Here is a 17,162-nt window from a genome sequence, read left to right as displayed (position 1 = left end):
TTTTGTAATCCAAATCCAGGAGTGGGTGATAGTTGATGAGGTAATAATTTTTATTTTTTAATCGTAATTTACCTCTGTTGCACTCCTTATTTTGGTTTTCAAAGAATGATATAAAACACGGCCCCAATACTTATAATAATGGTACAAAATTTACATTTATTTATTGTTAATCTTGTTGACGTCATTGCGTCAAGACTGTCACGGTCTCTATACCCATCAAGTCAAGTGTAAGAAATAATAAATTCATGATAAACATATACATGATCATGAATTCACCAATTTTTACACCTGGCCAGGTGAGCATAGATATGTAGCGTGTGACAACCATTGTCCCATAATGTGCTATATAGAATATGGTGAATATGTCTATTTTGACATCTGACCGGTTCAGTTGAGTTCTGAACTTGATTTCCACAATTTTCTCTTTGTACAGTGACACTACACTAGGTACAAAAATAAGAGTATGGAAATAAATAATATTTTTTTGGCCAACTCATATCTTTATACTAAAGAAACACATATAGATGTTGTCTTGTATTTTATACTACTGGAGATATGTTTTGGCCAAAAGAATAAGTGTGTGGCGAAGTTTATTGATGTGTATTGAGAGGGGTGAAAGACACAATAAACCAAGCATAATTGTTGCAAATAAACTTTTTTTTTATTGATTAAACACAAACAAATTTATTTTTTTGTGCCGCGATGGGTTGTACCGCGCCGGCGTGGGGTGGAGTGACGTATCTGGGGGGTGTTCAGAACTGAAGCCTGGCTCACCGTGGAGCAGGCAGAGGTGGCAGGAGAAGGGGCAATAAAACTGGAAGAGTCTGGAAGTTCGGGGATGGGGCTTAAAACATGAGGGGCTTGAGACACACTGGAAGGTTGAGACACAAGAGACAATAGAGACACATCGGTAGGTGATGGGGGAGGAATATTCAGAGTTTTTTGTTCTTTGTGAGTTTGTCCGGTTTGCCTTTGGGTTCTCCTGGTAGGGGGATGTATTCTTGGGCTAGGATGTTGAGTGTTGGCGGGAGACACGTCAGGACCCGGCTCAACAATTACACAGTCCGTCTCCATTGTGGTGCGCTCGGCAACATCTGAGTCCAACAGCATTGTAGTGGGGGGGAAAGATAAAGCCCCGCCTGGGTCCTGGTGCCTCGTTGGGGGGGGGAACATAAAACCATCCCAGGGTCCTGGTGCCTCGTTGGGGGGGGGAAACAAAGCCCATACCAGTGTCCTGCTGCATTGCTGGTGGGGGGGAACATAAAGGCGTGGCAGGTTCCTGCTGCATCATGGGGGGGCCAGTGCGATACGCCATGCCTGGGTCCTGCTGCATGGGGGGGTGGCCCGTCCTATACGCCATGCCTGGGTCCTTCTGCATCGGGGGGTGGGCCGTCCTATACGCCTGGCCTGGGTCCTGCTGCATCGGGGGGTGTCCTGCCAGGAAAGCAATGCCTCGGTCCTGCTGCATCGGTGGTAGGCCAGTCCGATATGCCATGGATGGGTCCTGCTGCATCGGGGGGGTCCGGTCCGATATGCCAGGCCTTGGTCCTGCTGCATCGGGGGTGGGCCGGTCCGATATGCCATGGATGGGTCCTGCTGCATCGGGAGGGGGCCGGGCCGATAAGCCACGCCAGGGTCCTGCGTCATCGTGGTGTCAGCGGAGGAGGTCCAAGCCGGAGCAGCGGTTGTCACGGTGGTGGCAGTGGGATGTCCAACAGCACTCGTCATCGTGTTGGCGCTGTAGTGGAGTACACCTGTGGATAGAATAGAGGTGGCCGTGCAGTGGCATGCAGCAGCGGTAGGAATGGTGTTTAATAGTGACAGTGACGGCACAGTAGGATATGCCGCCACATTTCGACTCTGACTCTGCTGCATAGCCTGCACAAAAGCAACATTGCAGGCCTGCATCACACTCAGCTGGAGATCAGGGCTAAGGTGTTCCGACATGCCCTGTAGGATTTGATTAAAAAAATGATGAGCTGGCTTCTTGAGGTCGGCTTTCAATTGATCAACGCTTTTGGCGACATCCTGGATGCGGCAATGTAAGAGATTATGGGTCACATCCATTCTGTCACCTAAAGCCTTGATAGCTTCGTGTAAAACCGAGCTCAAGTGCAAAAACTCAGGCATGAGGGACCTATCCGAAGCCCTCTGTCGCTGCCGGGATGTGCCCGCAAAAATGGGTGCAGTGAAAGAGGATTGCGAAAGGGGAAGACCTGATGTGCCAGCCCCCTGGTCTCCAGTGAGTGTGGAAGACCCACCTGGTGCTGCGCTGCTGGATGGCTGGGACGGGTCCGTGGCTGCCGGCTGAAGGACCGCTCCAGAACCTGTTGCGACAGTCGTGCAGTGTGTGCTGTGTAAAAAGAAAACAGAAAATTAATACCAAACTATAACAAGACGGTACATCCTGTGGAAATAAAAATGACAGATTATCTCAATGCAATACAACCGGAAGCATGTGAGAAATACTTACGTTCTCATGAGAAGGACCGGTCTTAGAAAGGCCAGCACACGGTGATATTTGTACGGCCGGTGCCTTGCTCCGGAACCACTGGCTGCACGATTCTCATCACGAAGGTCCTTGTTGAAGCGGTCCTTCATGGAACGCCAACGTGTTCTTACTTTGTCCACTGTGAAATAACAATAAAATATAATGGTCAGAAAAAGGACTTTAGGCCGTGCTCTCTTGACTGTGTGTGATGAAAGAAACTCCGAAAAGTTTCTTTCATCACACAAAGTCAAGAGAGCCCGGCCAAGGTCTCTGCTGCTTCACACTGCAGTGCAATACTTACTAAATGCATTACGGACCCGTGGCGGGGCATTCTCCCAGCCATCCCACAACGCTTGGGCCACCTCACTCCACAAACGACGTAGCGTACTGTTGACGGCGTGCTGTGGATCCCGGCTGTCCCACAACGGGACTCGCTCCTGGACCAAGGTGATCAGGAGGTCATTATCGATCCGGTCCTCGTCCCGTTGTGATACCTAAAAGAAAAAAAAAAAAAATTAAATTTGCTCAATCACATTAGGAAAAAGAAAAAACCATAATATGAGAAAGGGCAGGAATCTGAAAGATAAATTTAAGAAAAGGATCATACAAGAAAAATTTAAAGAAAATCAAGGGTACAGAAAGGAAGATTCAAGAATATTTCAATGAGGACAGTCTGCCTTATATACATACCCGCTGCCGTCTTCCCACCGGACCTTGACTACGCTGCTCAGTCCCTCTCTGTCCCTCAGTTGAAGTGCTCTATAAAAAAAAAAAATCAAATTGTCTCATGTGTCGATGTGACAGTCAATACTTACCAAGCTGAAGGACCAAAAACTAACCTCACTGACACGATCCACTTCTGACTGACGTGGCTGGAACTCCTCATCTGATGAATACTCCGTAGAAGACATTCTGATGCATGTTGAAAGAAAAAAAAATAATAAATTAGGACATGTAGATCAAAAAAATTTAAAATAAACGCATTGCCTAGGATATACTCACATTGCTCTGGGTCTTGTCCATCAATGAGTCCGGCCAGGGTCTGGTCTTCTTTTGAGTCTGATGAGAAATGACCAGAAACTTCCCCCAACCTTCCTTTTATAACCCTGCTGCTATGGGGGAGGCTTATCAGTGTCTAGATAACCTTATCTACAGTCTATTCAACTTTTGTTTAAAAAAACGCATGCGTCAAAAAACGCATGCGTTCCCATTGACGCCAATGCATTTTTTGGCCAAAAAAAACGCATGAAAACGCATGCGTTTTTTTGGGTCAAAAAAACGCCCCTCAAAAATACTACAAGTTGCATTTTTGAAAATGAACGCATGCAGTAAAAAAACGCATGCGATTGAAAACGCGACCAAACGCGTACACATAAAAACGCATGCGTTTTCAATGTTAAATATAGGAAAAAAAACGCATGCGTTTTTTTGAAAAAAAAACGCTGCAGACAAAAACGCAAGTGTGAAACCACCCTAAACACGCTATGACCCTGACAGCCTGCTCAACTGTGCATCAGTACAGAGTTGGCAGGCAATCAGCGGCGGGTGAGGTTGCAACTGCCGCTTACGCCGGGTTCACATTAGTGTTTCTCTGTGCTGCTTATGATCTGCATACATCCCCAAGCATCATGTGTACATATCTTTAACATGGTGTACGCAAGGACATGCGATCGCATGGGTTCACATGCAGATGGGTACGCATGCGTTGTTTCACGGTGTGGGGCGGTGTCCGGCGAACGTAAAATGTTGCATTTTTTGAGGTGTCAAATATTGCGCAATCATCCGCATGCCGACGATTGTGGATGATTGCATAAAAAAAGCATTACAGTCCATGGGAACGCATTGGTACGCAAGGACATGCGTACGCATGCATTCGATACGCATGCTTACTTAACACTAATCATGTCCAGGAAATGATGTCAACACCTACAAAATCACTGATGTATAGTGTTGAGCGATACCTTCCGATATCGGAAAGTATCGGTATCGGAAAGTATCGGCCGATACCGTCAAAGTATCGGATCTAATCCGATACCGATACCCGATCCCAATGCAAGTCAATGGGACGAAAATATCGGAATTAAAATAAACCCTTTATAAACTTGTAGGTTCATTCTACATGAAGGAAAACAACTAAGAATAATGTAGGATGTATTGGGGGAGGTGGCGGAGACATTAAAGGCACAGAGGTTTAGCCCAATCAAATAGAATAGCAGGATTTTTATTTTTTTTTATGACGTTCGGCGTTAGAAAGATTTTGACTGTTATTTTTTTTTATTTTATTTTGTCAGATATTGATGTTTCACTACTTCCACGCCCTTCACCTTCTTTTTTACTTCTCCCACACTTTCTTCTTCATTATCCTCATCATCAGCTTCTTTGACATCAACTTCTTCACCTTATTCATCTTCTTCTTCATCTTCTACCTATTATTTTTTTTGTTACATTGTTCATATTCTTTTTATTTTACTATTATCTTCTTCATATTCTACTTCTTCATCATATTCTTATTTGTGACAGGCATTCCCGTAGTTGTTATCTATAAAAGTTTGAAGATTACACCTTCCGTTCTGCCTGTCACAAAACAGTTACATTTGTCCGCGTTCAGTTTGGCCTGCAGCATCAGGCTTTATCCAGGGGCACCACGAGGAGGAACGGACTCACCCCCATACACTGCTTAGTCTTCTTCTGCTTATAATTTAGATAATATCTTTTGCTCTGATATTTAGTCTTATGCTTAATGTTCTTCTGCTCTTTGTTCTGCAGCCTCTTGTTCTTCTGCTTCTTGGTCTTCCAGGTCGTCGTCGTCTCCAGGGTCGTCGTCTCCGGGGTCGTCGTCATCGGGGTGGTCTTCAGGGTCATCATCTCCAGGGTCGTCGTCATCACGGTGGTTGTCGTCTCCGGGGTCGTCGTCATCGGGGTGGTCTTCAGGGTCATCGTCTCCAGGGTCGTCGTCATCACGGTGGTTGTCGTCTCTGGTGTCGTCGTCATCTTAGGGGTGGTCTTCCGGGTCATCGTGTTTAGTCTCTTGAACTTGGAAATGTAGCAGAAGGTACAAGAAGGCTGAGAAAATGCCGAGAAACAGCTGATGGAACTGGAACTCGGATGGCTACCCGAAGGTCCAAGAGCCAATGGAACTACCGAGGACCAGCTGACGTTACTGGAACCCGGTTACTAAGCAGGAGGTACCCGTGCCTGAAAGCACTACCAAGGACCACCTGACGTTGGTGGAACTCGGATACCCAGAGGGAGGCACCTAAGCCAAAGGCTCTGCCCGGAACCAGCTGACGGTACTGGAACCAGGATGGGGAGCAGAAGGTACAAGAGCAAAAGACACTGCCGAGAACCAGCTGACGGTGCTGGAACCCGGATGGGTAGCCGAAGGTCCAAGAGCCAATGGAACTACCGAGGACCAGCTGACGTTACTGGAACCCGGTTACTAAGCAGGAGGTACCCGTGCCTGAAAGCACTACCAAGGACCACCTGACGTTGGTGGAACTCGGATACCCAGAGGGAGGCACCTAAGCCAAAGGCTCTGCCCGGAACCAGCTGACGGTACTGGAACCAGGATGGGGAGCAGAAGGTACAAGAGCAAAAGACACTGCCGAGAACCAGCTGACGGTGCTGGAACCCGGATGGGTAGCCGAAGGTCCAAGAGCCAATGGAACGACCGAGGACCAGCTGACGTTACTGGAACCCGGTTACTAAGCAGGAGGTACCCGTGCCTGAAAGCACTACCAAGGACCACCTGACGTTGGTGGAACTCGGATACCCAGAGGGAGGCACCTAAGCCAAAGGCTCTGCCCGGAACCAGCTGACGGTGCTGGAACCAGGATGGGGACCTATTCAAGCTTGTCTTCCTAGAGCCCCAACTAGCAGTGTTGGAGCCAAGGGTCAGAAGGAGGAGGAGATGGAGCAGAGTGTAGGCCGAAGCCTGCACTGGCGGCAGCTTTGGGTCTGTTGTGCCTGCGTGGCTGTTGCAGGACACGTTGCCGGCTGCACAGCAGGGGAACAGCTGGCGGTGCTGAACCCCACTGACACATTGGCTGGTGTTTGGCTCTGTGCAGCTAGCAGTACCGGGCCCCAACTGGTGGTGTTGGAGCCCGGGCTCTGCAGGGGGAGCAGAGTGTAGGCCGAAGCCTAATTGAACCAATTTCAAAGGTAACCTTTAACCCCCCCCTCAGGTGTTACAAAGTAGAAGAGCCACAGCTTATGCAGCAGTAGTGCTGCACAAGTCAAAGGTTGCTCTTTTAATTTTTCTCCTTGCACACGCTGAATGAAACACGTATAACATTTAGCCCTTTATACAGTCAAACTGTGTTGGAGGCGCGAGTTCCCTTCGTAATGAGACGCAGCACAGATGTCAAGAATCCCACCTTGGTGCTGGGTGCAGCCTCCTGAGCGTTGTTATTTGCTGTACAGGAGTCTGCGCTGTCGTGTTATCCCCTGGCCTAGCGCTGTTAGCGCTGCCCATCTTCTGGCATCATTTAATGTCGGCAGGTGCGGTTCGCGATGACCATGAATCCCAGCCCCGCAGTGTCTTAACATTGTTAAAACACTGCGGGGCTGGGATTCATGGCCTGGCGCAGCACATATGTTCGCCTCTCACACTCGGGTCCTTACACCCGCTTCAGACTGTGCGGCGTCAGCTGATCCCTTATCGCATGCCACGGCCATGAAGCCGCACAGTCTGAAGAAGGCGGAAGGAGATGAGGGACAGGCGAACTGATGCACTGCTCATGCCCATCAATCACACCCTCGCAGTCCCAATAAATAAGATACCGAGGGGCGTTGTGTGGGTCAGGGCGGCCGCAGAGGCGCAGGCAGCCAAACAATGATGCCAGAAGACGGGCAGCGCTACCAAGGGGGTTGCAGCGTGTCATTACAAAGGAAAGTCACACCTCCGGGACGGTTAAATGGTCACACAGAGGACACATTTTAGACGTGTTTTCAGTTCCACATGTGCGAGGAGAATACGTTTATGAGCCACCTTGCACACATGCAGCATTACCGCTGTACAAGGTGGCTGTAAAACGTACAAACGCCTGGGGGAGGGGGGACAGGTTCCCTTCAATTTCAGTTCTTGTGTCTGCGTGGCTTTTGCAGGACACGATGCCGGCTACACAGCAGGGGAACAGCTGGCGGTGCTGAACCCCACTGACACATTGGCTGGTGTTTTTCTCTGTGCAGCTAGCAGTACCGGGCCCCAACTGGCGGTGTTAGAGCCCGGGATCAGCAGGAGGAGGAGGAGATGGAGCAGAGTGTAGGCCGAAGCCTGCACTGGCGGCAGCTTTGGGTCTGTTGTGCCTGCGTGGCTGTTGCAGGACACGTTGCCGGCTGCACAGCAGGGGAACAGCTGGCGGTGCTGAACCCCACTGACACATTGGCTGGTGTTTGGCTCTGTGCAGCTAGCAGTACCGGGCCCCAACTGGCGGTGTTGGAGCCCGGGCTCTGCAGGGGGAGCAGAGTGTAGGCCGAAGCCTAATTGAACCAATTTCAAAGGTAACCTTTAACCCCCCCTCAGGTGTTACAAAGTAGAAGAGCCACAGCTTATGCAGCAGTAGTGCTGCACAAGTCAAAGGTTGCTCTTTTAATTTTTCTCCTTGCACACGCTGAATGAAACACGTATAACATTTAGCCCTTTATACAGTCAAACTGTGTTGGAGGCGCGAGTTCCCTTCGTAATGAGACGCAGCACAGATGTCAAGAATCCCACCTTGGTGCTGGGTGCAGCCTCCTGAGCGTTGTTATTTGCTGTACAGGAGTCTGCGCTGTCGTGTTATCCCCTGGCCTAGCGCTGTTAGCGCTGCCCATCTTCTGGCATCATTTAATGTCGGCCGGTGCGGTTCGCGATGACCATGAATCCCAGCCCCGCAGTGTCTTAACATTGTTAAAACACTGCGGGGCTGGGATTCATGGCCTGGCGCAGCACATATGTTCGCCTCTCACACTCGGGTCCTTACACCCGCTTCAGACTGTGCGGCGTCAGCTGATCCCTTATCGCATGCCACGGCCATGAAGCCGCACAGTCTGAAGAAGGCGGAAGGAGATGAGGGACAGGCGAACTGATGCACTGCTCATGCCCATCAATCACACCCTCGCAGTCCCAATAAATAAGACACCGAGGGGCGTTGTGTGGGTCAGGGCGGCCGCAGAGGCGCAGGCAGCCAAACAATGATGCCAGAAGACGGGCAGCGCTACCAAGGGGGTTGCAGCGTGTCATTACAAAGGAAAGTCACACCTCCGGGACGGTTAAATGGTCACACAGAGGACACATTTTAGACGTGTTTTCAGTTCCACATGTGCGAGGAGAATACGTTTATGAGCCACCTTGCACACATGCAGCATTACCGCTGTACAAGGTGGCTGTAAAACGTACAAACGCCTGGGGGAGGGGGGACAGGTTCCCTTCAATTTCAGTTCTTGTGTCTGCGTGGCTTTTGCAGGACACGATGCCGGCTACACAGCAGGGGAACAGCTGGCGGTGCTGAACCCCACTGACACATTGGCTGGTGTTTTTCTCTGTGCAGCTAGCAGTACCGGGCCCCAACTGGCGGTGTTAGAGCCCGGGGTCAGCAGGAGGAGGAGATGGAGCAGAGTGTAGGCCGAAGCCTGCACTGGCGGCAGCTTTGGGTCTGTTGTGCCTGCGTGGCTGTTGCAGGACACGTTGCCGGCTGCACAGCAGGGGAACAGCTGGCGGTGCTGAACCCCACTGACACATTGGCTGGTGTTTGGCTCTGTGCAGCTAGCAGTACCGGGCCCCAACTGGCGGTGTTGGAGCCCGGGCTCTGCAGGGGGAGCAGAGTGTAGGCCGAAGCCTAATTGAACCAATTTCAAAGGTAACCTTTAACCCCCCCTCAGGTGTTACAAAGTAGAAGAGCCACAGCTTATGCAGCAGTAGTGCTGCACAAGTCAAAGGTTGCTCTTTTAATTTTTCTCCTTGCACACGCTGAATGAAACACGTATAACATTTAGCCCTTTATACAGTCAAACTGTGTTGGAGGCGCGAGTTCCCTTCGTAATGAGACGCAGCACAGATGTCAAGAATCCCACCTTGGTGCTGGGTGCAGCCTCCTGAGCGTTGTTATTTGCTGTACAGGAGTCTGCGCTGTCGTGTTATCCCCTGGCCTAGCGCTGTTAGCGCTGCCCATCTTCTGGCATCATTTAATGTCGGCCGGTGCGGTTCGCGATGACCATGAATCCCAGCCCCGCAGTGTCTTAACATTGTTAAAACACTGCGGGGCTGGGATTCATGGCCTGGCGCAGCACATATGTTCGCCTCTCACACTCGGGTCCTTACACCCGCTTCAGACTGTGCGGCCTCAGCTGATCCCTTATCGCATGCCACGGCCATGAAGCCGCACAGTCTGAAGAAGGCGGAAGGAGATGAGGGACAGGTGAACTGATGCACTGCTCATGCCCATCAATCACACCCTCGCAGTCCCAATAAATAAGACACCGAGGGGCGTTGTGTGGGTCAGGGCGGCCGCAGAGGCGCAGGCAGCCAAACAATGATGCCAGAAGACGGGCAGCGCTACCAAGGGGGTTGCAGCGTGTCATTACAAAGGAAAGTCACACCTCCGGGACGGTTAAATGGTCACACAGAGGACACATTTTAGACGTGTTTTCAGTTCCACATGTGCGAGGAGAATACGTTTATGAGCCACCTTGCACACATGCAGCATTACCGCTGTACAAGGTGGCTGTAAAACGTACAAACGCCTGGGGGAGGGGGGACAGGTTCCCTTCAATTTCAGTTCTTGTGTCTGCGTGGCTTTTGCAGGACACGATGCCGGCTACACAGCAGGGGAACAGCTGGCGGTGCTGAACCCCACTGACACATTGGCTGGTGTTTTTCTCTGTGTAGCTAGCAGTACCGGGCCCCAACTGGCGGTGTTAGAGCCTGGGGTCAGCAGGAGGAGGAGATGGAGCAGAGTGTAGGCCGAAGCCTGCACTGGCGGCAGCTTTGGGTCTGTTGTGCCTGCGTGGCTGTTGCAGGACACGTTGCCGGCTGCACAGCAGGGGAACAGCTGGCGGTGCTGAACCCCACTGACACATTGGCTGGTGTTTGGCTCTGTGCAGCTAGCAGTACCGGGCCCCAACTGGTGGTGTTGGAGCCCGGGCTCTGCAGGGGGAGCAGAGTGTAGGCCGAAGCCTAATTGAACCAATTTCAAAGGTAACCTTTAACCCCCCCTCAGGTGTTACAAAGTAGAAGAGCCACAGCTTATGCAGCAGTAGTGCTGCACAAGTCAAAGGTTGCTCTTTTAATTTTTCTCCTTGCACACGCTGAATGAAACACGTATAACATTTAGCCCTTTATACAGTCAAACTGTGTTGGAGGCGCGAGTTCCCTTCGTAATGAGACGCAGCACAGATGTCAAGAATCCCACCTTGGTGCTGGGTGCAGCCTCCTGAGCGTTGTTATTTGCTGTACAGGAGTCTGCGCTGTCGTGTTATCCCCTGGCCTAGCGATGTTAGCGCCGCCCATCTTCTGGCATCATTTAATGTCGGCCGGTGCGGTTCGCGATGACCATGAATCCCAGCCCCGCAGTGTCTTAACATTGTTAAAACACTGCGGGGCTGGGATTCATGGCCTGGCGCAGCACATATGTTCGCCTCTCACACTCGGGTCCTTACACCCGCTTCAGACTGTGCGGCGTCAGCTGATCCCTTATCGCATGCCACGGCCATGAAGCCGCACAGTCTGAAGAAGGCGGAAGGAGATGAGGGACAGGCGAACTGATGCACTGCTCATGCCCATCAATCACACCCTCGCAGTCCCAATAAATAAGACACCGAGGGGCGTTGTGTGGGTCAGGGCGGCCGCAGAGGCGCAGGCAGCCAAACAATGATGCCAGAAGATGGGCAGCGCTACCAAGGGGGTTGCAGCGTGTCATTACAAAGGAAAGTCACACCTCCGGGACGGTTAAATGGTCACACAGAGGACACATTTTAGACGTGTTTTCAGTTCCACATGTGCGAGGAGAATACGTTTATGAGCCACCTTGCACACATGCAGCATTACCGCTGTACAAGGTGGCTGTAAAACGTACAAACGCCTGGGGGAGGGGGGACAGGTTCCCTTCAATTTCAGTTCTTGTGTCTGCGTGGCTTTTGCAGGACACGATGCCGGCTACACAGCAGGGGAACAGCTGGCGGTGCTGAACCCCACTGACACATTGGCTGGTGTTTTTCTCTGTGCAGCTAGCAGTACCGGGCCCCAACTGGCGGTGTTAGAGCCCGGGGTCAGCAGGAGGAGGAGATGGAGCAGAGTGTAGGCCGAAGCCTGCACTGGCGGCAGCTTTGGGTCTGTTGTGCCTGCGTGGCTGTTGCAGGACACGTTGCCGGCTGCACAGCAGGGGAACAGCTGGCGGTGCTGAACCCCACTGACACATTGGCTGGTGTTTGGCTCTGTGCAGCTAGCAGTACCGGGCCCCAACTGGCGGTGTTGGAGCCCGGGCTCTGCAGGGAGAGCAGAGTGTAGGCCGAAGCCTAATTGAACCAATTTCAAAGGTAACCTTTAACCCCCCCTCAGGTGTTACAAAGTAGAAGAGCCACAGCTTATGCAGCAGTAGTGCTGCACAAGTCAAAGGTTGCTCTTTTAATTTTTCTCCTTGCACACGCTGAATGAAACACGTATAACATTTAGCCCTTTATACAGTCAAACTGTGTTGGAGGCGCGAGTTCCCTTCGTAATGAGACGCAGCACAGATGTCAAGAATCCCACCTTGGTGCTGGGTGCAGCCTCCTGAGCGTTGTTATTTGCTGTACAGGCGGCCGCGCTGGCCGAGATCCCGCCTCGTACTGTCTTCTGATTTAATCCCACTGGGGGCCTGAGATCCGTGGCCATGCGCAGTGCATATCCTCGCCTCTCACTCCCCTCCCTACGGCTTCTTCAGACTGTGCGGTGTCACGGCTGTGGCATGCTATTAGGGACCAGCTGACACCGCACAGTTTGAAGAAGCCGTAGGGAGATGAGTGAGAGGTGGAGGTTCAGATATGCACTGCGCATGTCCATGGATCTCAGGCCCCCAGTGGGATTAAATCAGAAGACAGTACGAGGCGGGCTCTCGGCCAGCACGGCCGCACAGGCGCAGCCAGCCTGACACCAAATGATGTCAGAAGACGGGCAGCGCAAAATGTGTGCATGGCCAAGGGCTAACCTAACAGCGCAGGCTCCGGGACTGATTCAAACAACGCTGAGGAGGCGGCGCATGGAGCCAAGGGGGTAAGAATGACGGCTGTGCTGCGTCACATCACAAAGGACAGTTCCACCAACCGGACGGTATCACGGTAGGAGGGGACACTTTTCATAAGTGTTAGGTTCAGCATGTGCAAGGAGCACCACGAAAAGAGGCACTTTTTCCCTTTGCATCATTACTGCTGCACAAGGTGGCTCCTTCAGTAACAAACGCCTGGGGGAGGGGGGGACAGGTTCCCTTAAATTTAACTTGTTGTGCCTGCGTGGCGGTCGCAGTACACATTGCCGTATACACAGCAGGGGAACAGCTGGCGGTGCTGAACCCCACTAACACATTGGCGAGGTGTTTGGCTCTGTGCAGACAGCACTTCTGGACAGCAACTAGCGGTGTTGGAGCCCAGGGACAGGTGGAGGAGGAGGAGGTGGAGGAGGTAGGAGGGATTGCCACACACACAGCTGGGGAACAGCAGACGTTACTGAACCCCAATAACAGAGGAGGCACTGTTGGGACTGTGCGGACAGCACTTCTGGACGGCAACTAGCGGTGTTGGAGCCCAGGGACAGGTGGAGGAGGAGGAGGTGGAGGAGGTAGGAGGGATTGCCACACACACAGCTGGGGAACAGCAGACGTTACTGAACCCCAATAACAGAGGAGGGACTGTTGGGACTGTGCGGACAGCACTTCTGGATGGCAACTAGCGGTGTTGGAGCCCAGGGACAGGAGGGGGAGGTGGAGGTGGAGGAGATAGGAGGGATTGCCACACACACAGCAGGGGAACAGCTGACGTTACTGAACCCCAATAACAGAGGAGGGACTGTTGGGACTGTGCGGACAGCACTTCTGGACGGCAACTAGCGTTGTTGGAGCCCAGGGACAGGTGGAGGAGGAGGAGGTGGAGGAGGTAGGAGGGATTGCCACACACACAGCTGGGGAACAGCAGACGTTACTGAACCCCAATAACAGAGGAGGGACTGTTGGGACTGTGCGGACAGCACTTCTGGACGGCAACTAGCGGTGTTGGAGCCCAGGGACAGGTGGAGGAGGAGGAGGTGGAGGAGGTAGGAGGGATTGCCACACACACAGCTGGGGAGCAGCAGACGTTACTGAACCCCAATAACAGAGGAGGGACTGTTGGGACTGTGCGGACAGCACTTCTGGACGGCAACTAGCGGTGTTGGAGCCCAGGGACAGGAGGGGGAGGTGGAGGTGGAGGAGAAAGGAGGGATTGCCACACACACAGCAGGGGAACAGCTGACGTTACTGAACCCCAATAACAGAGGAGGGACTGTTGGGACTGTGCGGACAGCACTTCTGGACGGCAACTAGCAGTGTTGGAGCCCAGGGACAGGTGGAGGAGGAGGAGGTGGAGGAAGTAGGAGGGATTGCCACACACACAGCTGGGGAACAGCAGACGTTACTGAACCCCAATAACAGAGGAGGGACTGTTGGGACTGTGCGGACAGCACTTCTGGACGGCAACTAGCGGTGTTGGAGCCCAGGGACAGGTGGAGGAGGAGGAGGTGGAGGAGGTAGGAGGGATTGCCACACACACAGCTGGGGAGCAGCAGACGTTACTGAACCCCAATAACAGAGGAGGGACTGTTGGGACTGTGCGGACAGCACTTCTGGACGGCAACTAGCGGTGTTGGAGCCCAGGGACAGGAGGGGGAGGTGGAGGTGGAGGAGAAAGGAGGGATTGCCACACACACAGCAGGGGAACAGCTGACGTTACTGAACCCCAATAACAGAGGAGGGACTGTTGGGACTGTGCGGACAGCACTTCTGGACGGCAACTAGCGGTGTTGGAGCCCAGGGACAGGTGGAGGAGGAGGAGGTGGAGGAGGTAGGAGGGATTGCCACACACACAGCTGGGGAACAGCAGACATTACTGAACCCCAATAACAGAGGAGGGACTGTTGGGACTGTGCGGACAGCACTTCTGGACGGCAACTAGCGGTGTTGGAGCCCAGGGACAGGTGGAGGAGGAGGTGGAGGAGGTAGGAGGGATTGCCACACACACAGCTGGGGAACAGCAGACGTTACTGAACCCCAATAACAGAGGAGGGACTGTTGGGACTGTGCGGACAGCACTTCTGGACGGCAACTAGCAGTGTTGGAGCCCAGGGACAGGTGGAGGAGGAGGAGGTGGAGGAGGTAGGAGGGATTGCCACACACACAGCAGGGGAACAGCTGACGTTACTGAACCCCAATAACAGAGGAGGGACTGTTGGGACTGTGCGGACAGCACTTCTGGATGGCAACTAGCGGTGTTGGAGCCCAGGGACAGGTGGAGGAGGAGGAGGTGGAGGAGGTAGGAGGGATTGCCACACACACAGCTGGGGAACAGCAGACATTACTGAACCCCAATAACAGAGGAGGGACTGTTGGGACTGTGCGGACAGCACTTCTGGACACCAACTAGCGGTGTTGGAGCCCAGGGACAGGTGGAGGAGGAGGAGGTGGAGGAGGTAGGAGGGATTGCCACACACACAGCTGGGGAACAGCAGACGTTACTGAACCCCAATAACAGAGGAGGGACTGTTGGGACTGTGCGGACAGCACTTCTGGACGGCAACTAGCGGTGTTGGAGCCCAGGGACAGGAGGGGGAGGTGGAGGTGGAGGAGACAGGAGGGATTGCCACACACACAGCAGGGGAACAGCTGACGTTACTGAACCCCAATAACAGAGGAGGGACTGTTGGGACTGTGCGGACAGCACTTCTGGACGGCAACTAGCGGTGTTGGAGCCCAGGGACAGGTGGAGGAGGAGGAGGTGGAGGAGGTAGGAGGGATTGCCACACACACAGCAGGGGAACAGCAGACGTTACTGAACCCCAATAACAGAGGAAGGACTGTTGGGACTGTGCGGACAGCACTTCTGGACGGCAACTAGCGGTGTTGGAGCCCAGGGACAGGTGGAGGAGGAGGAGGTAGGAGGGATTGCCACACACACAGCTGGGGAACAGCAGACGTTACTGAACCCCAATAACAGAGGAGGGACTGTTGGGACTGTGCGGACAGCACTTCTGGATGGCAACTAGCGGTGTTGGAGCCCAGGGACAGGTGGAGGAGGAGGAGGTGGAGGAGGTAGGAGGGATTGCCACACACACAGCTGGGGAACAGCAGACGTTACTGAACCCCAATAACAGAGGAAGGACTGTTGGGACTGTGCGGACAGCACTTCTGGACGGCAACTAGCGGTGTTGGAGCCCAGGGACAGGTGGAGGAGGAGGAGGTAGGAGGGATTGCCACACACACAGCTGGGGAACAGCAGACGTTACTGAACCCCAATAACAGAGGAGGGACTGTTGGGACTGTGCGGACAGCACTTCTGGACGGCAACTAGCGGTGTTGGAGCCCAGGGACAGGTGGAGGAGGAGGAGGTGGAGGAGGTAGGAGGGATTGCCACACACACAGCAGGGGAACAGCTGACGTTACTGAACCCCAATAACAGAGGAGGGACTGTTGGGACTGTGCGGACAGCACTTCTGGACGGCAACTAGCGGTGTTGGAGCCCAGGGACAGGTGGAGGAGGAGGAGGTGGAGGAGGTAGGAGGGATTGCCACACACACAGCTGGGGAACAGCAGACGTTACTGAACCTCAATAACAGAGGAGGGACTGTTGGGACTGTGCGGACAGCACTTCTGGACGGCAACTAGCGGTGTTGGAGCCCAGGGACAGGAGGGGGAGGTGGAGGTGGAGGAGATAGGAGGGATTGCCACACACACAGCAGGGGAACAGCTGACGTTACTGAACCCCAATAACAGAGGAGGGACTGTTGACTGTGCGTACAGCACTACCAGGCAACAACTAGCGGTGTTGGAGCCCAGGGACAGGAGGAGAAGCAGAGGAACACAATGTAGGCCGAAGCCTGATTGGAGAAAGTCGAAAGGGAACCTTTAACCCCCCCCCAAGGCGTTTGTAGCTGAAAGAGCCAGCTTGTGCAGCAAAAAAGATGCAAAAGGAAAAGGTGCTCTTTTCATGATGCTCCTTGCAAACACAGAACTAAACACTTATAAAATGTGTCCCCTGATACCGTGAGACCGTCCCGGAGGTGGGACTTTCCTTCGTAAAATGACGCAGCACAGCCGTCATTCCTACCTCCTTGGCGCCGTTCCCCGGCTCCTCAGCGTTGTTTGATTCCGTCCCGGAGCCTGCGCTGTTATGTTATCCCTTGGCCAGGCACACTTAGCGCTGCCCATCTTCTGACATCATTTGGTGTCAGGCTGGCTGCGCCTGTGTGGCCGCGCTGGCCGAGAGCCCGCCTCGCAGTGTCGTCTAATGTAATCCCATCGCGGGCCTGGGATCCGTGGCCATGCGCAGTGCATATCCTCGCCTCTCACTCCCCTCCCTACGGCTTCTTCAGACTGTGCGGTGTCACGGCCGTGGCATGCTATTAGGGACCAGCTGACACCGCACAGTCTGAAGAAGCCATAGGGAGATGAGTGAGAGGTGGAGGTTCAGATAT

General features: G+C 53.1%; 1 protein-coding gene across 1 annotated transcript; it reads right to left on the bottom strand.

Annotated features, from left to right (window-relative positions):
* Positions 1 to 932: 932 nt before the first annotated feature.
* On the bottom strand, positions 933 to 3,555 carry LOC143775065 (uncharacterized). Its single transcript, XM_077262900.1, has 6 exons — positions 3,331 to 3,555; positions 3,182 to 3,250; positions 2,793 to 2,985; positions 2,474 to 2,630; positions 2,217 to 2,353; positions 933 to 1,006 (listed from the first exon to the last, which is right to left on the bottom strand). The coding sequence occupies exons 1-6, from the start codon at positions 3,400 to 3,402 to the stop codon at positions 933 to 935; spliced, it is 702 nt and encodes a 233-aa protein (XP_077119015.1). The 5' UTR covers positions 3,403 to 3,555.
* Between the last annotated feature and the right edge of the window lie 13,607 nt (positions 3,556 to 17,162).

Source organism: Ranitomeya variabilis, chromosome 5, assembly GCF_051348905.1.
Source record: "Ranitomeya variabilis isolate aRanVar5 chromosome 5, aRanVar5.hap1, whole genome shotgun sequence".
In the NCBI taxonomy this organism is placed as follows: Eukaryota; Metazoa; Chordata; class Amphibia; order Anura; family Dendrobatidae; genus Ranitomeya; species Ranitomeya variabilis.
Note: the sequence above shows the minus strand (reverse complement) of the source record. Positions and strands in the feature narration are given on the sequence as shown.